At 40.2% G+C, this 23,035-nt stretch overlaps 1 protein-coding gene and 1 non-coding gene across 2 annotated transcripts in view; one reads left to right on the plus strand and one right to left on the minus strand.

The window, feature by feature from the left end:
• LOC126259357 (serine--tRNA ligase, mitochondrial) overlaps positions 1-23,035 on the plus strand; it is a 73,831-nt gene that overhangs the window by 26,526 nt on the left and 24,270 nt on the right. The window contains exon 3 of the mRNA XM_049956090.1: positions 19,638-19,907. Coding sequence (XP_049812047.1) covers positions 19,638-19,907 — 270 coding nt within the window. The remainder of the gene's footprint in view (positions 1-19,637; positions 19,908-23,035) is intronic.
• On the minus strand, positions 13,355-13,429 carry Trnal-caa (transfer RNA leucine (anticodon CAA)). The gene has a single exon. It is a non-coding gene; the product is annotated as a tRNA-Leu (tRNA).

A 23,035-nucleotide genomic window follows, 5' to 3' on the forward strand; every position in this document is an offset into this window, starting at 1 on the left:
TGAATACTACGAGCAGGCAGACGGAGTAGCCATGGGGAGCCCACTCTCACCCGTTGTCGCAAATATGTACATGGAACATTTCGAGGAGGAAGCTCTTGAATCAGCACATTTAAAATCCACCTGTTTGTTTAGATATGTGGATGATACCTTTGTTTTCTGGCCACATGGAAGAGATAAACTGGCAGACTTCCTCACACATCTCAGCTCCAGACATGAGAATATTAAGTTCACCATGGAGATCGAAACAGATGGGATGCTCGCTTTCCTAGTTGTTTTGATTAGAAGACGAGCTGATGGCACTTTGGGCCACAGCGTATATAGGAAGAAGACGCACATCAATTTGTACCTACATGCAGATAGCTGCCACCACCTGGCACAAAAGAATGGAATGCTCAAAACTCTTGTACACAGAGCTCACACCATCTCCAACAGGAACAGTCTCCAACAAGAATTGGACCATCTGAAGACCGTGTTTTGGAGGAACGGTTACAAGGAAGGGCAAATTTGGAAGGCTCTACATCCCACACCTGCAGCACCAGCGGAAACTGAGGATGAACCTCAGGAGGAGGCGGCCTTGGCTATTATTCCCTTTTGTGGGGCCTTAGCCAGAAAAATTGGATGCATTTTATGTAAACACCAAGTGAAAACAACCTTCTGTCCTCCAAGCAAAACCAAGAGTCTTCTTGGTAGTGTCAAGGACAACCTAGGTCTGTGTAAATCAGGGGTTTATCAGATACCTTGCCAATGCGGTAGTGTATACATAGGGCAGACCATTCGTACCACTGAGGACTAATGTCGAGAACATCAATGTCACACCAGACTGCAACAGCCCAGTAAGTCGGCAATCGCTGAGCACTGCCTGTCGGAACTCCACAGCATGGATTATGACCAAACCAAAGTCCTGACACAGACTTCCTACTACTGGGACTGTGTCATCAAAGAAGCCATAGAGATCAGAGTAAGGGAGCCACAACTAAATTGTGACAGTGGTTACATCCTTAGCAAGGCGTGGGAACCCGTGATTACCCGGATTAAGAAGGAAAATGCTATTTCCCAGAGTGTACCGACTTTGGGGGAGGAGGGAAGAATTACGAGAGCAGTGCCGGCAGACCCTCCTGAACGAGAAGAGCTAGGATGCAGTGCCCGGACGGCGGGAGAACTGATGCTGTACCTGGACTGCGCGTGGGGCACGGAGCGTACCGACTCATTGGAAGCGCGTGAGGGAGGAGCGGGAAGGGGATTGTCCTATATATACATGGCGCCAGGCCACTGCCGCTCAGTACATCAGTGCTCATGATGATGGCAACGTGGTCAATTGCCGAAATATTGTGTCCTATGCACACTCATACCAGGCTATTCACCTGAGATTTATTTCGTCAATATCGCAGCTATCAAACTCTCCTTCTGGTGTTGGTGTTATAACCAATTGCATTTTTGTGTTATTGTGCATAATTTTTTGTTTACAGTTAGTTCATTTTCTGATGTAGTCCTCAATGTCCTTTTCCGTACTGGCCCACATTCGGTATTTCCTAATTTGTTATGATCCCTTGATGGCCACCTGTGGGTGAGTAATGGAATTCCTGCATAATTTCTGGGTTTTCTTCAGTGGTTATCTCCTGTTGTTGGTCTTCCTCGACTACCAGCACTTCCTTGCTTTCATTTGCCCCTGTTTCTGTACCAGCTGACTCTACTTTCCTTATCCTTCACAATACCTTTTTCGTATACAATTTCATGATCACATTGCTCCTTTTCAATCTGAACTTCATTAAGTGTGAAGATGGATTGATAATATTTCCGACCCACTGCAATGGTTTATCTCTGTTGGTCCATCATGGACAGAGGATATCAGCCGGTTAAGTAATTGTCAAAGTCAATGAAATTCACCAACAGCTGTGTAACTTAAGATGTTATTTTATTTTATTTTATTTTATTTTGAAGTCTGTTACTTTCAGCATTTCAACACACCATCTTCAGGCCCCATACGCATGTCTTCAAATAAACAAAAATGTCATATAAAGCCATAAATCTCTGATGTTGTGAATTCAATCATTACACTAGTGCTTCATTCGAAGACTTGATAGCAACTGAGTTACCATTTCACATAGGTAACACGTCTGTCTATTGGTACCCTGTTTACTTCGCCATTTCTTCAGCTGCGTACTGTTGTTTACTGTCCCCTGTGAACAGCTCAGAGAACCTTGAACTCCACTGCATTTGCACCTTGCAGATTCAGAATCTGTTTGTGGCTTTCTAATATCCTGCCACTGTGTATTTGCACATTGCGCTTCCATCTCTGTGCACAGTTTGACGGGCCCACCCGCAATCCACAGGGTTCCTTTGTCGCAATAAATTACTACACCATGCTTTGTAAAGAAGTCTGTACCAGTTAAACCAGCCTAGGGAATATCCAATTCCTCTCCTACCAGATGAAACTTATGTTTCAGTCTTAATTCCCGATTTATTCCAAGATTTGAAATTGCTGTCCCGTATGTGTGTATATATTCTTGGACTTACGATACCTTTAATCTTTATACTTCCTTCAGTTCTATACCTGACCTGGCTTTGCAGATACTTCATATTCAACAAACTAATTTGTAATCCATTATCTAGAAGCAATTTTAGTGGACTTTCTTTATTCTTTGGGCAATTTGGTCCTACAAACTCACTTTTATTTTCCCAGTCAGCTTTGAATACCTTTCCCAATTCAGCATAAGGCTTTTGTTTCCCTGCTTCCCATTTTTCACAGAATTCTCTGCATTCTCAGCACATTCTCTAGCCATGTACCCTGGACTATGACATGTGAAACACGTAATTGGTGTGCTTTCTTACAGGGACCTCCCTGTCCCATTAAATTGTAACTTTCACATGTGACTCCTTGGATGCTCTGACTCTTGTCATGCTTGAGCTGTTCTACTTTGTGAATTCTTTTCTCAAGTCAGCTGTCTCGTATTAAATGCCCTGATTTTCCACAGGTTTTACACCTAATATTACTTCTGCAATCCTTAGACATGTGCCCTACATATCCATGTGAGAAACATGTAAGGGTTACTTTCCCCATCTCACACTGATGAATTTTGGCACCAAATCCTTTTTGCTTGGTGAACATAACTGCTGACTCTTCAGTCAAAACTATCACAACAACTTCAGTGAGGGTGATGTTTCCGCCCCTTGCAGGCATAATTGTCTGTTGCGGTCATCATAGATGCCTTGAATGAATACTGCTCTGCTTAATTTTCCTACTTATGGCAAAGATCTCACCAGTTCCGATGCTGGCATTGCACAATAGACTGTTTCGTTAAACTGATGTCGGAGTGTATCCACTTTACTGGCCCAATCTGCAATTGATCCCCCTTCGATTGACAACTGCAGAACATATTACAAGCATAAAAATCTAAAGTATTCTTACACGTGTAATTCTGACAGAATATTTCTTACTTCTTCCCATGTGGAAGATAATTCATGCATGAGCAGTTTACTTTATGCAGGACCCTGAATATGGGTTTTTACAAATTTTAACAATGTTGGACGGTCAGTTTCACATACTAATTGAAAAGCTATATCCACATTATTAATAAATTCATTTAATGGCAATTTTGTACTATTGAAAGACTGGGGAATTCATTTAAGTGCATCACTGATACTAATGTTAGATACTTCTGCTCCACCATCGGCAACTGCATTGTTAAACAAAGCTTTGACTTACTTTTATCTATGGATGTGTTGTGGAGAGGTGACACAAGACAGCATCGTTGTTGAAAGTGGAGCACTGTGCTGGGGTGAGCTGAGCTGAGCTGAGCTGAACAGGACATGACTGCATGATGCCTGCGGCGTCATGTCACCCTCAGCTGTGCTGCCATCTGCTGTCTGCTCTCTGGCTGCTGCTGCCACCTACTGTCTGCTCACTGGCTGTTGCTGCTGCTGAAACTTTTGAAGGTGCCAAGCATCTTTCACTTCTTGGTTGTGCTGTCACCTTGTGTTGTTGCCCTGGCAGATCTCTCTGGACTGCTCCCCACAGCTCCATCTCATTGTTGCTCAGCTGTTCCCGTGAGCCCCATGTTGTCGTGATGATGTGTAGAGGAGGCTGCCCTGGCCACATCTTTCCTCATCAAGTGTCGATCTCCAGACCTAAGTGTACTTCTGCTCGTCGTGTTCCCTCTTTTCTCACTGGAGTGCAATTGCTGCTTTTCAGTCTCAAAGCATGAAATCGGGCTGAGTATATGAAAGGCCCATATCTGTCTCAATAGCCCACACCTGACACCAGAAATATTTACCTGTGTCATGTTCTGACACATGATAGAGGGAAATTAGGGGTTTGTGATCAGTCTGCAGTTTCTGAGCAGTGAGGAGCAAATGCAGAAAGACACATTTCCAGCGAAGCAAGTTGATGACTTGCATCAGTGCCAAACACTGTTACAGGGCATCTATGAGAGATGTGGATTTTGGGACTCGACAGGTTGTTTGGAGCAGGAGACTCATGGAATTCAGGGGTCTCATTAACGCTATTTATTTGTGATCAGACTAACTTCTATACTGCAGGATAATTCTAAACATTAAAAAAAGTAAAGACATCAATGGGTTGGGAATGGAAGTCAGTGTCTGAAGCCACAGGGGCAGGTACTAATGCAAGTAGCAAATGCTAGCAGCATGTTAAGTACAAACTTGAGAGCAGCGCTCCAGCTTATGAAGGCTGGTCACAAGGAACGTGGAGTTGGCGCCCTAGTGATCTGACTGAGAACTCCCTCTGAATGCAAAAGCATGGGTTTTTTAAAGAATTGTGGTGGTGCACAGTTTCTCCCTTCTTATAGTCGACCAACCAGTCCACCAGCACTTAACGGGCTCCGGTCAATCTGGCGAGCCATTCAGCACCTCCAGAGTGCCTATGGCGAACCAGATTTAGATTCCTCCCCTACTGCTACTTGGTAGTTAGGGATGCTTCTGGATTTTACATTAACAAACTCCAAGTTTGTTATCAACAGCTTTTAGCTGACAGCTGAACGTCACTACCACTCCTATTATGGCCAACAACAACAGTGTTTTATGTCACCTGACCCCGCCCTCCATCCTTCTGTGAGTGGGGACTGGTGTAGTAGCACTCTAACCTGTGTAAACCCACCGAAATTGCAGCTCTCAGCAGCAAGTCCAGGTTTGCTGCCTCTTCTAAGGCGTGCCTTTTCGTGGCCATCATCTACAATGATGCCTTACGGCAGCATCCAGGCAGTGGATGGAGTTACCAGTTAATTCTCTGAAGTGAAACTTCTCCCCAGGAACAGCTGCCAAGAGCATCTGCAATTTGCACGGCTGTAGTGTCACTATTTATCTCCGGGGGCCTAAATGATTACACTTTTATCTGCTCTCTGCATTGTGTCTCTGATTTCCTACCTTGGAGTGCCCTTGATGGCTCCAAATAGCCATAAGCATAACAGTGTACAAGTCACTATGTCATCAGTATATCACAGTTCTGACTGTATTTGAGGAAAACATTTCACATTTAATATCTGTAACTAAGGTCAAGTTTTTGCATGAAATACTTCTTTGAAGTTCTTTGTTTAAATTGTGTAGTTCAACTGGCATATCAGTTACAAATGTGAGATCCAACAACTATCTTAAATCATACAGTTGTGAGTTATCATCCTCTCTTTCAGTCACAAAAGATTTTATCATTGGCAGAAGTTCTCTAAATCTGTATGGAAGCATACCTCTACACAGGCATCGAACTTTGATGTGCAGTTGCGGGTCTCCATATTGGCAATCCGATTCTTCTTATGGCACTTTAAACTTTCTTGTCTGTTGTGATTGTGGGCGAATTGAATTCTCCTCATGTGGTATCTTTCAAGGTCAGAACTGTAAGCAAGTTTTCTTTTACAGTGAGATTCAAAAATATCACTCTTACAAAAATCATAACATGAGCTGAATTGACTATATCTATTGACTCACCTAAATGCAATGAGAATCACAAGCAGGATTCTAAATCTGTTACCAGTTGACCTTTTACATTTTTTGCCACTTTTCTGTTATAATAGGTGTTGATAGAGGCATGTCTCTGATGACTAATATTATCTCTGACTTATTTTAAATGTGGAAACAAAGACTCGCTAGCTGTGAGAAAGCACTCCGTAACAAGTTTGTCATCATCAAGTGGTTCTGATTGTTTCATCAGTACTTCTGATACACGAAAGGATGCTGTGTTTGATGAAAGACTTTTTTTATACAGGCTTTACAAAAAAGACTGCTGTGATTGTATTTTACTTTTAGGATAAGAAAGTTTCTTTCGGCTTAATTCACTACCAACAGCTGCTTCAGATTCAAAGTCTTGATGAACTATTCTGAAATGACGTTCACTATTTCGCATTTTAGGTATAGCTAAAGAAACATTACACATCAAACATATACACCTTTATTTATGAGTTTAACAAAAAACTTCTTTCCACGTGATATATTTACCTAGCATTAGCTGCACTCATTTTTCACAGACATGTTACTAAGTGAGAACTATAACTTGGCCCATTGGCTTCCTAGTTCTTATTGATAGAACTCAGCAGTGATCTGGAGACTTCGCGCTGTAATGGTTTGGGTATGTTCATTGGCAACTTCACAGCATGCTGTTCGCCACTGTTGATTGCATTGTCACTGAGCTGTGCTGTCGCTGTTGTGTGTATTGTTCTGGCATTTTGACTGTAATTGTTTCTGAAATAAGTGATGAGATGGTTATTTGACATGCCCCTGCATCTGGCCTATGCTCTCTGAACCTAAACCCACATCAATCAATAGCTATAAACATGAATGTGTCTTTCTTTATGCCATCTTCATTTCTATACCATTCATCTGATTGCAGTGAAACTTTGGTAAGCTGTTGTGCACTTGCCTGCAAAGTTTTCTGAAATAGTACAATATTTTACAATAGGTAGCATGCAGGCCATTTCAATAATGAAACATGACTTGATATGCAGTTGCCTGTGAAAGTTTCCAGATTAGTACATTCATTTTACAGTAGGTGGAATGTGAGTTGTTTCAGCAAATGTATGTATCTCATATAGTTTGCCGGCAGTTTGTGTGTTTTCAGTGTGTGTCTGTGCACACATGACATAATTGGATTGAATCATATGCAAGTGACATTTCACTCCGTGTGTGACATAACAAGTAGTTTTGATTGTGAAATTCCAATTGCAAATTGACATCAGAAAATAGATATCACATGCATTTTCTTTTCTCTGTCCAAGTGCATTTATGATAGTCATTAAAAAGCATTACTTTCAATGTCAAATTGGTTGTGCCACCCAAATGACAAGTGATAGGTCAGTCTACACTTCAAGCACAAAAGAAAAAGGCATCACGAGCTTCAGAAACAGTGTGTCAAGACTGGAAACCATTAGAATATGCACTACTCAAGTCCAAGTCCATTTGTCTGCAACAGACAAGCAACAGGAAACAAGACTGGGTACCATTCGAGTATGCATTGCTCGATCAAGATGATAACTGCATGCGGATTTACATCTTAGTGCATACCATTATGGTTCTAATTGTGATTACAGTCTTCATCCAAGTGTGGTTATTGGAAAAACGGGTAAATTATGTTTGTATTGCAGTGCTTTCAAATTTAAGAATGAAACAGCAGGAAAACACTGTGCGGGTGCAAAAGTGAAATTGGCAGAATTACACTCACCACTTGAACCATTGTCAACAATGGTATCAGATGAAGTAAGCCAATTGAAACATTTCTTGGAAAGTTGAATTCATGTTTCCAAATGACAGTGGTGAACAAATATCGTGAGTGAGAACTACATGACAACGTTCAAGGTGCAAGGGAAAATTTATCATTGTGTAGAATGATGGCCAAACAGCACAATCAGCTCTAAAATTACCATTGGATATGCAAATCACCGAAACACTAATACACAAAATCAACAAACATTCTGGGGTGGATAAAGTACCAAATCATGTTAACTCATTATAATGTACCATTGTACATTCGCCCCATATAATTATATGGGGCGAATGTACAATGGTACACAAAAAAGCACTTAAAGCACTTCATTGTACACTCAGAGATTTCAGAGGAATTGGAATTTGTTCGGTGGAGCCCTCATTGTATTGTCTGGTGATTTTCGCAAACAGTACCTTCAACAGCTGCTGATGAACTGAAAGCATGGTGCAAATCATCAATTTTCTGGTAATACACACAAACATTGATTTTGACAACCAAGATGCGTGTACAGCTCAACATGGTACATCCACTGAACGTTTTGCAAAGCAATTTTTTTTTATTCGCAGTGGGAAAATAGCAGTCACTGAATCCACTCAGTGTATCACATTGCGAACAAACTTCCATAAAATCACAGAACCATGGATGAATTGATTAAGTAAGTTTTCCCAAATATTACATACAATTACAAAAATCATCAGTGGCTCAGTGCAAGTGTGATATTAGCAGCCACAAACAAAGATGTAAATGCCTTCAGTTTCAGCATTCAAATGAAATATCAGGCAAAGCAACAACATATCAGTCCATCGATACCATAATTACTTAGTAAAGTTGTCAATTATCCAATCGAATTGTTGAATTCACTTGATTTGCCAGGTGCGCTGGCACACATTATAACGTTGAAAATTGGCCTATGTTTGATTCTTTTTCAGAACATAAATCCACCATGATTTTGCAATGGTACAAGGTTTTCAGTGTAAAGGATTATGAACATCATCATCAAAACTACAATATTAAATGGAAAATTTTCAGGAGTAGTAGTGCAGTTGGCATACATCCCAATGATACTGAGAGATATGCCATTTGAATTCAAACATTTGCAATTTCCAGTGCATCTCGCACTTGCAATGATCATTAATAAAGCATTGTGACAATTGTTATGAGTGCATGGATTAAATAAGACAAATCTGTGTGTCTCACATGGTCAGTTGTATGTGGCCTGCAAACACATTTGAAAATCTTTAAATGATATTTTTTCAGCCTGAAAAAAAAAGTGTTGTGTATCCAATTGCTGTGAGTGTATGGATTAAATTTGGTAAATCCATGTGTCTCACATAGTCAGTTCCATGTAGCCTGCAAACACATTGGAAAACCTTTTGATTTATTTATGTATGCACCAGACTGAAAAACAGATGTACTGTATATCCAAAATGTATTGTGTACTGCATGTAGGAAACTTACTAGTAAAAGAACACAACAGAAGGAATCCCAATTTGGTACTATAACTTTCCTCCCATAAACAAATATCTCCCACTATTTGGACATTACTTCTGAGTACTTTTCCCTACTGCTATCTAGTTTTGTGCAACAATGTAATTTAGTGGTTTACATTTACTTTGTTTGGGACAGAAGCGAGTACAGTGCGTTCATACATTACCACTCAGTAATCTCTCTCTCTTCAGACCAAGCCAATTCAAGCAACCATGATATTTAATAATTGCAGTGAAAGTCAGTTACCATTGTACAGTGATACCACATACATAGCTATAATGGTGAAATCCAGTTTTTCAATAGACATGGACAAATACTATGGACATTCTGTGGCTCAATGTATAACCTGTCCACCAGTTCCCCGTGCTGATCTTTTGAGGAATGTGTTATCGTGCTAGACCAGGGCTTAACAACTGGCCGGTTTTGAGCGCGAGTACTCGCATCTGCTCAGGCACGTGCTCGCGAGCAGCTGCAAGGTCGCGGAGTACGGAGGGAGGGGAGGGAGGGGAAATGCGCGCGCACGTTTGAATAGGGCCGCAGCGTGCCTATTGAATTCGCGCCGACTGTGTAACGTTTAAAGTACTACGATCAGCTCTTAACAGTCACATCGCTGGTTAAGAATCTTGTGAAGTCGCCGTTGTGTAACCCCAACCATGCTTTCGCAGTTCAACCCCCATTGGGAGGAATTGTATCTGTTTACTGAAAAAGATGGTGTTGCAAAATGTTTAGTATGTCACAAAACGCTGAATTCTTTTACGAAATTTAATTTGCAGCGACATTATATGTCGTACCACGCGAAAGACTACAGACGTGGAAAATGTGATTGACCAGATCGTGCACAGGAAGTTTTTAAACTTAAAAGGAAGCTATCCGAAGAAGATCTGGACGATGAAGAAAAATCAACTGAGGCAGCTCTCAGAGTGGGTTACAAAATTGCTTTGCTTTTAGCAAAATCCCTGCGCCCCTTAACTGATGGCGATTTAATAAAAGAATGTTTGGTAGTTGCAGCGGAACATCTGTGTCCATCTCAAGTTGAACAGTTTCGGATTGTGCCATTATCTAACATGACCATTATGCGTCGCATACAGGACATGGCAGACGACGTCCAGAGCCAGCTTGCAAATATCTGTAAAGATTTTATGGCGTATTCTCTAGCTCTGGACGAAAGTGTTGATATCACTGGAACAGCGCAGCTTGCCATATTTATTAGAGGTGTTAATAGAGATCTTCAGGTGAGGAAGGAGCTCCTTGATGTAGTAGCCATGTAGAACACTACAACTGGAGGTGATATTTTAAGTAGTGTTGAAGAAAGTGTTGAAGATATAGGATTGTCGTGGAATTCTTTAGTTTCTGTCTACAGATGGTAGAGGCATACACTAAGCTAATAAAATTATGTGACACGTGTACATTCTCCTTTATTTGTTTCATTTGTCGCAGTAATAATTCGTGAGTGATATCCCTGCAGGTGGCCGCGGATTTACATTGATTGGTGGCATCTATTGTGTGCCCCACGCGACTCTCCCCACTCTCCGCCCTGGTCCTGTAGTGGGGGTAGCGTGCTCGCGCTGCTCCGTGCTCGCGCCTGGCTGCTCACAGCTTGCTCCGCGAGCACGTATGTTGTGGAGCCCTGTGCTAGACCCAGTAGCAGTTTCACCTCTCGGGTTTGGGATGTCACCCAAAATCTCTCACATCATCCAATAAAAGTTTTCTTCAGAAGGAATGGGCCCTAAAATGTATATAAATGTTTGCAAACTATTTTTACATATATAACAAAATATTAACAATAGAAAAATATTTGTGAGGTAAACGTACTCACTTGTTACATCACATGGTGGTAAATTATGCTAGCTGAAGCCAAGTGGCTCTTGTCATATACATAAAACTGATGTAAAAACCATAAACATCACATGCCATGGCTTAAGATGGCACCCAGATCTGGACGACGAAGAAAAATCAACTGAGGCAGCTCTCAGAGTGGGTTACAAAATTGCTTTGCTTTTAGCAAAATCCCTGCGCCCCTTAACGTATGTTAGAATAAATTCACAAATGTATTCACCCACTAGTAAAGGCTTTTGTCTACATAAAATTATAACAGGTGTCCAAAGAATAAAATGTTTGCATAATGCAAGTATTCACCATGCCAAAAACCAAGGCCAACTGTTCAAAGGTACAAGTGCAAACAATACGGAAAACTCAGGATATACGTTCGCATAAGAACTATGCCCTCCTTGTGTTAAGTAACAGCATTTTTGTGGTGTCACCGCCAGACACCACACTTGCTAGGTGGTAGCCTTTAAATCGGCCGAGGTCCGTTAGTATACGTTGGACCCGCGTGTCGCCACTATCAGTGATTGCAGACTGAGCGCCGCCACACGGCAGGTCTAGAGAGACTTCCTAGCACTCGCCCCAGTTGTACAACCGACTTTGCTAGTGATGGTTCACTGACAAAATACGCTCTCATTTGCCGAGACGATAGTTAGCATAGCCTTCAGCTACGTCATTTCTACGACCTAGCAAGGCGCCGTGTTCAGTTACTATTGATATTGTAAATAATGTACAGACTAGAGCTACGTTCAACATTAATGGATTAAAGTTAAGTATTCCACCAGCTACATCCTTTTTTTCTAGTCTAAATTCCTTGTCCTGTTCCAGACCTCACGCCAGCCTGCGTGAGCTAAAACGCGTGCCTTTTGGCTTCCTCTTACATTAGTGGGTTGGCCCTCCTGCCAATCCACAACAATTTTACATTAAAGTAAGACTGAAAATTTCTTCTACAAGGCTACTAATAATGCAATAAATTTACAGGAGTACATTACATATAAAATCTCTGATCCTTTTGCTGACTGAGTAATTCAGTATGTATAATTCAGTATGCAGAAGCTAGAGTTCTGTTTCCAAAGCACCACTGTTACAATATATGGGGAAGAAAGAGTAAATGTGAGCTAAAACAGTGTCACTCGAAAAGAAACTTCTGCTTAACAGTTCGGAAGATTAAACAATAGTGATACTGCAAGTAAACCAGATAACAATTCTTACAAAAAATTACATGTATTAAAAAAAGATTGAGGAAAGAGTGAAATGGATAAAGTCACATCACAACATAAGAATAATAGAAAATGAGAACCTTCTGCTTAACTATATGGCGGCTTATGCAGAAAAAATGTAAACCATATTACAAAGTACAATTTTTTTAAATCCCAACTGTAGGAACGTGTGCTAGAAAGACCTCAAAATATGAAACCCCATGGATATGATATGTAGAGAGGAAGTATTTTGAGAAAAATGGCACATTTGCTGATGTAAGCGGAGATCGGTAAACATGTGTTATGTGACCATGAGCAGCTGTTAAAGCCATCAAAGAAGTGATCATTAAAATATTACTGTCTCTCTTAACAAGATATTAGTAAATTTCTAATTCTTCTAGCAAGTCCAATTTCTGGCCTTATATTTCTTTATGTGAAATTATGGTGTCTTCTAATCCCTCTGGAGAATGGTCTGAAATAGCAAATTTTTAGCAAAATAAGAATTGTGAACATTTCCCCCATTCTTAACCCAACAAGTTCTCCTTATATCTGACTTTAATAGCCAGTCTGCCCTATATAATAGGCAGGGAAATCTTTACAGATGATTTTATAGACATCTGAATTTGTGAAAGGATCTTGTTCTTTTTGCAATGTATGTATTAAATTTTTCTTTAAACTATTGTTAGCAAAAGAGGTAACTGTAAAAGTGTATTTTCTAGTCAGAAAACGGTCAGTCCTGTAGGACATATTACCTAAAAATGGTATCAAAATGAACTTGCCATTTACATCTTCTTTACTCTTCCGTGTATTGTCACCTAGTGTTGAATATTTTTATTTTCCCTTTTGTTATTAAGTATGTGATTGACAGTCTCGTCTAAAACCATCATTACTAGCAATAGTCTTAATCAAATTAACTTCTTTCTGAAAATGGTGTGGGGAAAGAGGCATTGTTAAAGCATGATGTACTGCTGAATGGAAAAAAGCAACTTACGAGCCTTTGGGTGGGAATAATATGATGGAATAATATTATCAGAGTAGGTTGTCTTACAATGAGTATCAAAAGTGATACTAGCCAGAATGAGATTTTCACTCTGCAGCGGAGTGTGCGCTGATATGAAACTTCCTGGCAGATTAAAACTGTGTGCCGGACCGAGACTCGAACTCGGGACCTTTGCCTTTTGCGGGCAAGTGCTCTACCAACTGAGCTACCCAAGCATGACTCACGCCCCGTCCTCACAGCTTCACTTCTGCCAGTACCTCGTCTTCTACCTTCCAAACTTTACAGAAGCTCTCCTGCAAACCTTGCAAGCTGTGAGGATGGGGCGTGAGTCGTGCTTGGGTAGCTCAGTGGGTAGAGCACTTGCCCGCAAAAGGCAAAGGTCCCAAGTTCAACTCTCGGTCCGGCACACAGTTTTAATCTGCCAGGAAGTTTCATATCAGCGCACACTCCGCTGCAGAGTGAAACTCTCATTCTGGAAACATCCCTTAGGTTGTGGCTAAGCCATGTCTCCGCAATATCCTTTCTTTCAGGAGTGCTAGTTCTGCAAGGTTTGCAGGAGAGCTTCTGTAAAGTTTGGAAGGTAGGAGACGAGGTATTGGCAGAAGTGAAGCTGTGAGGACGGGGCGTGAGTCGTACTTGGGTAGCTCAGTTGGTAGAGCACTTGCCCGCGAAAGGCAAAGGTCCCGAGTTCGAGTCTCGGTCTGGCACACAGTTTTAATCTGCCAGGAAGTTTCAAAAGTGATACTGCCATTCTGTTCACGTAATTTCAAATCGAGGAAATTTAGGTCACCATTCTCTTTTTTAATTTCTGTTTTAAATTTAATTTTCTTGTGGAAGCTGTTAATGCTGTTAAATAATAAATCTAATCATTGGTCAGTTTCCTTCCATCAGTGCAAAAATTAAGTCATCTATATAACACATAAAAAACCTGTTTTAGTCACTAATTCTGATGTAGCATTGAAGAAGCCATCTTCAAGGGAGTTAATGAAAATATCAGCCAGGATGGCAGCTAAGGGATTACCCATCGCATGGCCAACGGATTCAACATACAATTGACTGTTAAAAGTAAAATAATTATATTTGAGCACTACCTTTAACAACCTCATCAGTTCTGTTAATTTGCAATTCGGTTAACTTCTTATGCATTAATAGGTTCTTTTCTATGATTTCAAGTGTCATGTGAAAAGGAACATTGTGGTGCGCACTCCGTATATTATTTATGATCAGACAAATTGGATGCTAGTTCTTGTGAAGCTTAAACTGGCTTCTTAAAATGGGAGGCTTCCTTGATGGCTTTAAGCCGCTCATCGTGGTCACATAATAAGTGTTTACCAGTCTATAGAGGAACAGAAGGTTCCAAATGATTGGAAAAGAGCACAGGTAGTCCCAGTCTTCAAGAAGTGTCGTCGAGCAGATGCACAAAACTATAGACCTATATCTCTGAAATAGATCTGTTGTAGAATTTTAGAACATATTATTTGCTCGCATATCATGTCATTTCTGGAAACCCAGAATCTACTCTGTAGGAATCAACATGGATTCCGGAAACAGCGATCGTGTGAGACCCAACTCACTTTATTTTTTCATGAGACCCAGAAAATATTAGATACAGGCTCCCAGGTAGATGCCATTTTCCTTGACTTCCGGAAGGCGTTCGATACAGTTCCGCACTGTCGCCTGATAAACAAAGTAAGAGCCTACGGACTATCACACCAGCTATGTGACTGGATTGAAGAGTTTTTAGCAAACAGAACACAGCATGTGGTTCTCAATGGAGAGACGTCTACAGATCTTATAGTAACCTCTGGTGTGCCACAGGGGAGTGTTATGGGACCATTGCTTTTCACAATATATATAAATGACCTAGTAGATAGTGTCGGAAGTTCCATGCGGCTTTTCGTGGATGATGCTGTAGTATACAGAGAAGCTGTAGCATTAGAAAATTGCAGCAAAATTCAGGAAGATCTGCAGCGGATAGGCACTTGGTGCAGGGAGTGGCAACTGACCCTTAACATAGACAAATGTAATGTATTGCGAATACATAGAAAGAAGGATCCTTTATTGTATGATTATATGATAGCGGAACAAACACTGGTAGCAGTTACTTCTGTAAAAATCGGGGAGTATGTGTGCGGAATGATTTGAAGTGGAATGGTCACATAAAATTAATTGTTGGTAAGGCAGGTGCCAGGTTAAGATTCATTGGGAGAGTCCTTAGAAAATGTAGTCCATCAACAAAGGAGGTGGCTTACAAAACACTAGTTCGACCTATACTTGAGTATTGCTCATCAGTGTGGGATCTGTACCAGGTCGGGTTGACAGAGGAGATAGAGAAGATCCAAAGAAGAGCGGCACGTTTCGTCACAGGGTTGTTTGGTAAGCATGATAGCATTACGGAGATGTTTAGCAAACTCAAGTGGCAGACTCTGCAAGAGAGGCGCTCCGCATCGCAGTGTAGCTTGCTGTCCAGGTTTCGAGAGGGTGCGTTTCTGGATGAGGTATCGAATATATTACTTCCCCCTACTTATACCTCCTGAGGAGATCAAGAATGTAAAATTAGAGAGATTAGAGCGCGCACGGAGGCTTTCCGGCAGTCGTTCTTCCCGTGAACCATACACGACTGGAACAGGAAAGGGAGGTAATGACAGTGGCACGTAAAGTGCCCTCTGCCACACACCGTTGGGTGGCTTGCGGAGTATAAATGTAGATGTAGATGTAGATGTAATATCAAAGGATAACAACCTAGTATGAGAATTTGAGTTTTTCATATTATTAATTGGATCTTCCCTATTTTTAACAGAAAAATTACTGTCAAAAGTAAAAGATTTCTTGAGTTCACTTTGTAGGTGTCTAACTAGCTTGTGGTGAGCACTCCGTATATTATTTATGATCAGGCAAATTGGATGCTAGTTCTTGTGAAGCTTAAACTGGCTTCTTAAAATGGGAGGCTTCCTTGATGGCTTTAAGCCGCTGCTCTTGGTCACATAATAAGTGTGTACCAGTCTCTGCTGATGTTGGCGAATGTGCCATTTTTCTCAAAATTCTTCCTCTCTACTGTTGAGCTACTTACGTGTCATATGACGAGGTTTCATTTTTCAAGACTTTTCTAGCAAATGTTCCAACAGTTGGTATTCAAAAAAATTGTATTTTGTGATGTGGCTTACATTTTTTCTGCCTAAGCCTCCATGCAGTTAAGCAGAAGGTTCTCATTTTTCTTTTATTCTTAGGTTGTGATGTAACGTTATATATTTTACTCTTCCCTCCATCTCTTTGTAATATAACTAATTTTTGTCATAGAATTGTATTCTTCAGGATGCTAAATTTACTTGCAGTATCGCTCTGCCACATAAATGTTTTACAAATAATTACATATTTAATGTATACCTCTAAACTTATTGCATTTATTACTGGCTCTCAATAAGAGATTGTCATTTTGCTTTAGTGTAAAATTACATTCCATAACACCAGCAAGACGCAGTGCTTACATGCTTGTATATAGCAACCACTGCATTCCAATTTTTCTTTATCACTTAAGCTTCTGTACTGTTAAGTGGAAGTGTCTGTTTTAGTGACATTGTGGTAGCTTGTATTTGCTCTTCCTTCTCCATGAATTTGTAACAGTGGTGCTTTGGAAATAGAACTCTAGCTTCTACACACTGAATTATATGTACAGTATTACTCTGTCAGCAAACATATTAGAGATTTTATATGTAATGTATACCTGTGAATTTACTGCATTATTAGTAGTCTTGTAGAAGAAATTTTCATTCTTACTTTAATGTAAAATGCTGTTACTTAACACAAGCGAGGCATAGTTCTTACACGCATGTATTTAGTGCCCTGTACATCCTGATTTTTCCTTATTGCTTGCACTTGTACCTTCAAACAGTTGGCCTTTGTCTCTGGCATGGTGAATACTTATATTATGCAAACATTTTATTCTTTGGATTCCTGTTATACTTTATGTAGACAAGTGACTTAACTAGTGGTTGAATACATTTGCTCATTTATTCTGACATACATTGAGCATAATCTGGCTGCTGCTTAAGCCATGGCATGTGATGATGTTTCTGGTTTTTATATCATTTTATATATGACAAGAGTCACTCGGCTTCAGCTAACATAATTTACCACCATGTGATGTAACAGGTGAGTATGCTTACCTCTCAAATATTTTTCTATTGTTACTATTTTGTTATATATGTAAAAATAGTTTGTAACCTTCCAAAGAAAATATTTTTATAAATATCAAAATGTAGATCAAGGGCTGCATAAACCTTTGGTTTGCAACTAATTGTCTGGGTTTTTTCATCCTCTTCAAATTTAGATAGTTGCTGAATTGCAGCCATGTTGAAGATTTTAAAAGTTTTTAATAATTGTTAGTTTCTTTTACTGACAGTTAACACACATTTCCTTAACAAGTATGCTTACCAGAAAATTGTATTTCATATTCGATCCAAATGCTTCATATAATGATGATAAATATAGTGAAACACTCAATATTTTCATAATTTGCATTGGTGAACTATTTGTATAGCCAATAGTCTGAAGTGTCTAAAGCACATCATAGTCATGAACTGTCCCAAATAGGCAGAAAGGATAAAAGGTAGAAGTGTAATCCAACTTACAAAAACAGAAACATCAGAAAAGCCATCATACTGTGCACCATTGCTCCTATCTGACAAGTTAGAAGGTTTAGAAGGTGTTGCATCCAGAAAGGATATAAAAGCTGTTTGCTTGAGGCAACTGCAAATCCTTTAATCAGTAGATCAAGTATTTCAGTCTGTTCACATCAACAGACAGGTAAAGTGTAAGACAGTGTAATAACATGCCAGTAAATGGTCCGCTTACTCCAGAAGAACATTAATAAATTAAGACTGCATGTGGAAGAGATGAAACTTTCAGTGCAGCCATTGGGATCATAATGGCTCCCTGAAAGATCAAGATCCAGATCCAGGTGTTACATAGAGGTACTTGCTTGAAATCCTCCATCTCATAAAAATCAACAAATATAAAAGTAATTTTGGGAGTGGCTGAAGAGAGTTTTTTAATTTGCAGAGTAAATAAGTGATGTAGAGAATAATATGTATAGCTCTATGAGGTTGTCTTTAGGAAGATAGCAATGCCAGAAGTTTGTAGCACAATGCAGGAATGTCTGTAGAGAACTGACAACAGGTGCAGGATTTTTCAGTTGACTCCTAACATAAATAGATATTGCACATAAATAGATGAAGAGATCCATTACTGTTTGATTGCACTATCAGTGGAAACAACATAAACTATCTAGGAGTATCCATCCATAGAAACCTGAAATGGAATAACCACTTGAAACTAGTGTAGGAAAAGCAGATGCCAGGCTGAGATTCATTAAAAGATTTCTGTGGATATGAAAGAAATGGCTTACAAAACTATTGTTCAACCGATTCTTAAATATTGTGTATCATCCTGTGACCCATACCAGATAAGAATAGCAGAGGAGATAGAGAAGGTTAACGAAAAGTGGCACATTTTGTCACTGGTTTGTTCAGTAAGTGCAATTGTGTTGAGGAGACATTTACCAAACTTCTGTAGCAGGTGCTACAAGATGGGCACTGTGCATCACAGTTTAGTTTCTCTTAAAAGTTTTGAGAATGTATGTTCCAAGACGAGATGAGCAGCGTGTTAGGTCCTCCTATGTAAAACTTGCAAAATGAGTACAATAGAAAAGTCAGAGGTATAATTTAAACACAGGCTTGGTAATGTTTGTGAATGGAACAGGAAAAGGAGAAATGATAAAGGAACCAGAATTACCTTTTGCCATACACCATAAGATGGCTCGTCGATCATACATGTAGAATTAAATAACTATCATTCCTTCCTTCCCAAAATCCAGGTAACACTAGTTCCTCATTTACTTCTGGTATGTTTGTATTTTTATGATCTCCATCATGTATGCTATTTTATTCATTGCTTTTTGCTTCTCTTGTTTTCATGATTTCTCAAGTTGCCTTTTCTTTCATTTGCTTTCGTGTCAGTTCTGATATTTTTTTCTTTTTTTTTTTCTTTTTTATTTTATTTTCATTTTTTTTCTTTTTTTCTTTTTCTGCATCGTCTTTCTCATTTATACTTCTAGTTGTGCTGTAGTCTTCTTTATCTCCAGCCGAACTTCTCTGCCTTCCTCTAGTAACTTTTTTAAGGCTTTCAGATCTCAAGAGTTGCTTCATTATTGATACTATAATTTTCCATCCTGTTACTGTTTTCTTTACTGATGAAGTAATCTGTGAATTTAATAGCATTTTTACCATCTGTTGATTTTGTGTGTGTGTGTCTGCTGACATTCATTAAGTAGGTTTTGTTTCATAATGTGATTGTACTAATTGAAGTAAATGATTACTAACTGCAGTAAGTAATTGCTTTTAAGCAAATGTAATATTTTTTTGTTTAGAGTGCACCAGTTTACCAAAGTGGAAATGTTTGCTGTGACAAATCAAACGAGCTCAGCTGAGCTTATGTCAGAATTTTGTCACTTACAAGAACACCTCTTCTCATCACTGGGACTGCATACTCGTACGCTTGACATGCCTCCGCATGAGCTGGGAGCTGCTGCATATCGTAAGCATGACATTGAAGCTTGGATGCCTGGTCGCAATGCCTGGGGTGAGATTTCAAGCTGCAGCAACTGCACTGACTACCAAACACGGCGCCTGAATATTAGGTTAGTGAGACATGAATTTCATTAAAATTGAGATTGATTTTTCGAGAAATTAATTTTTAACAATTATTCTATTGCTGCTGTGTAAAAAACAGTATGTACATCTCATAAGCATCTGAAAGTATTTCATCGCTGCTTATCTGTTATATGCAGATCTAATTTATAAACTAAAAGCTTCTTTCAGAGAATTTACAGGAAGTTACAAATGTATAATAGCTTTACTCTGGTGTTTAACATGATGTTGCCACAGTTCAAGTAATCATTTGTAGTAAAGCCCCTAGAAGACACTCCATCAAAACAAAACATACTTTCAGATTTAAAATAGCACAGTAACTCAGTTGGTGTAATGAGAATTGTACCCCTGTCCCAAAAAAAAAAAAAAAAACACACACACAAACACACACACACACACACACACACACACACAGAGAGAGAGAGAGAGAGAGAGAGAGAGAGAGAGAGAGATTTAGTTTAGAATCGGTGAATATGTGTAATGAACCACTCTCTCCAAATGTGAAGAAGATAACACTATTGAACCATGGTATCATGGCATCTTTGATTGCGTTTACTCCATTGAAGAATATTTAAATTTATGAAGTGTGTTACATAAATACTTAATGTATAAAATGTATTATTGTAACCTTAAATAAATGTGCCTAGAAATCACTTTCAAAAATGAACTTATAACTTGCCTTGTCCAATGCCTTATGGAAAGATGCTTTTGGAGACAACAGGACCAATGAATACAGTACAATACAGATCCATAGATTGTAAGTCTCAAATTCATTCCTAGCCATTGTATAGATTCTTAATAAAAATGTTCAGCTGTGATGGCTGAAGGCACCTGGTATAAGGAGTTATAGTCACTTTGCTAAAGCGCTCTTCAAAGAAGACAGAAACAAATAGAGGTTGAGGGCAGCCTTTCGCCCTTTGGGTAGGAAACTGCCGCTAGTGGAGGACGAATTAAGAATGATCAGTGGCATGAGGATGTGGAAGGCAATCGAAATCACTCATTTAAAGGCACTGTGTATCCACAGGAAATGTGGCCAGTGTATTAAAAAAGTTCATGCACCTTTCAATTGGAGAAAGATTCCAAATTAGTCCCCTATTTAGAACTCTGAGAGGCATTTGCCAACTGAACTGAAACAGGTTACATTTTCATAAAAATCAGGATATGAAGTCTTATACTCCTAGTTCACTGACATATTGGAGATAGGGTTTTAAATACCTCTCTTTATTTGTAGAGTTCAGGTGGCATATTGAGAAAAGCAAAGATTGCAAAAAATTTCTTGTGATAAAGTTCTAACAATATGAAAAGGATGTCCATATTGACCACATACAGGAGGTACTGAGTTGCAGACGGGGGGAGCTGGAAATAGTCCAGCTTTCGGGCATAATCCTTCATCAGAAGTAGAAAACACACACATGACCACTGTCTCCAGGCACCAAGGCCCAACTACAGCCATTTCTGACATGAACAGCAATCTTGCTAATGGTAGATGGTGGGGAGGTGTGGGAGCGGTGTGGTAAGAGGTGTGGGATGGGAATGGGGGAAAGCATTGTCAGTCAGGGGTGGGGGAAAATGCTATTGCTGCCCGTTGGAATTTGCAGGGATGTGATAAGGACAGGGTAGGGGTGCTAGGTGCAGCATTGTGAGGCTGTGCTGGACTGGTGAAGATTGAATTGGGTGAGTGTGTGTGTGTGTGTGGGGGGGGGGGGGGGTTACGGGAATCAAGGATATGTTGTAGGGAGAGTTTCCACGTGTGCAAAAAAAAAAAAAAAGAAGAGAGAGAGAGAGAGAGAGAGAGAGAGAGAGAGAGAGAGAGAGAGAGAATATGCTGTGTTGATGGGAGGAATCTAGATGGCACAGGCTGTGAAACAGTCACTAAAGTGAAGCACATCCTGTTACCTGAGTGGTCCAGCTGCCTCTTGGCTACAGAGTTTGGTGGTGGCGATTCATCTCGACAGACAGATTTTTAGTTAAACGAAACTATATGGTTCCAGAGACCATTTCAAGTCTCAAACATCTGTAATGTATATATATAATAGAAGGAAACATTCCACGTGGGAAAAATATATCTAAAAACAAAGATGATGTAACGTACCAAACAAAAGCGTTGGCATGTTGATAGACACACACACACACACACACACACACACACAAAATTCAAGCTTTCGCAACCAACGGTTGCTTCATCAGGAAAGAGGGAAGGAGAGGGAAAGACAAAAGGATGTGGGTTTTAATGGAGAGGGTAAGGAGTCATTCCAATCCCGGGAGCGGAAAGACTTACCTTAGGGGGAAAAAAGGACAGGTATACACTCGCGCACACACACACACACACACACACATATCCATCCGCACATATACAGACAAAAGCAGACATTTGTAAAGGCAAAGAGTTTGGGCAGAGATGTCAGTCGAGGCAGAAGTACAGAGGCAAAGATGTTGTTGAATGACAGGTGAGGTATGAGCGGCGGCAACTTGAAATTAGCGGGAGGTTGAGGCCTGGTGGGTAACGGGAAGAGAGGATATACTGAAGTGCAAGTTCCCATCTCCGGAGTTCTGACGGGTTGGTGTTAGTGGGAGGTATCCAGATAACCCGTATGGTGTAACACTGTGCCAAGATGTGCTGGCCGTGCACCAAGGCATGTTTAGTCACAGGGTGATCCTCATTACCAACAAACACTGTCTGCCTGTGTCCATTCATGTGAATGGACAGTTTGTTGCTGGTCATTCCCACATAGAAAGCTTCACAGTGTAGGCAGGTCAGTTGGTAAATCACGTGGGTGCTTTCACACGTGGCTCTGCCTTTGATCGTGTACACCTTCCGGGTTACAGGACTGGAGTAGTTGGTGGTGGGAGGGTGCATGGGACAGGTTTTACACTGGGGGCGGTTACAAGGGTAGGAGCCAGAGGGTAGGGAAGGTGGTTTGGGGATTTCATAGGGATGAACCAAGAGGTTACGAAGGTTAGGTGGACGGCAGAAAGGTCTGTGGAACCATATAGGTACTTTTGATTAAACCACCTATGGCTTGGTTTCAGGCATAGGGTAATCCACACAGTTGTGCAAAGCCATTGTGCCAGGCTGGCATTGTGATTAATGCATATGCCTAGTGAGCAGGATACTAGG

Source organism: Schistocerca nitens, chromosome 5 (genome assembly GCF_023898315.1).
Source record: "Schistocerca nitens isolate TAMUIC-IGC-003100 chromosome 5, iqSchNite1.1, whole genome shotgun sequence".
In the NCBI taxonomy this organism is placed as follows: domain Eukaryota; kingdom Metazoa; phylum Arthropoda; class Insecta; order Orthoptera; family Acrididae; genus Schistocerca; species Schistocerca nitens.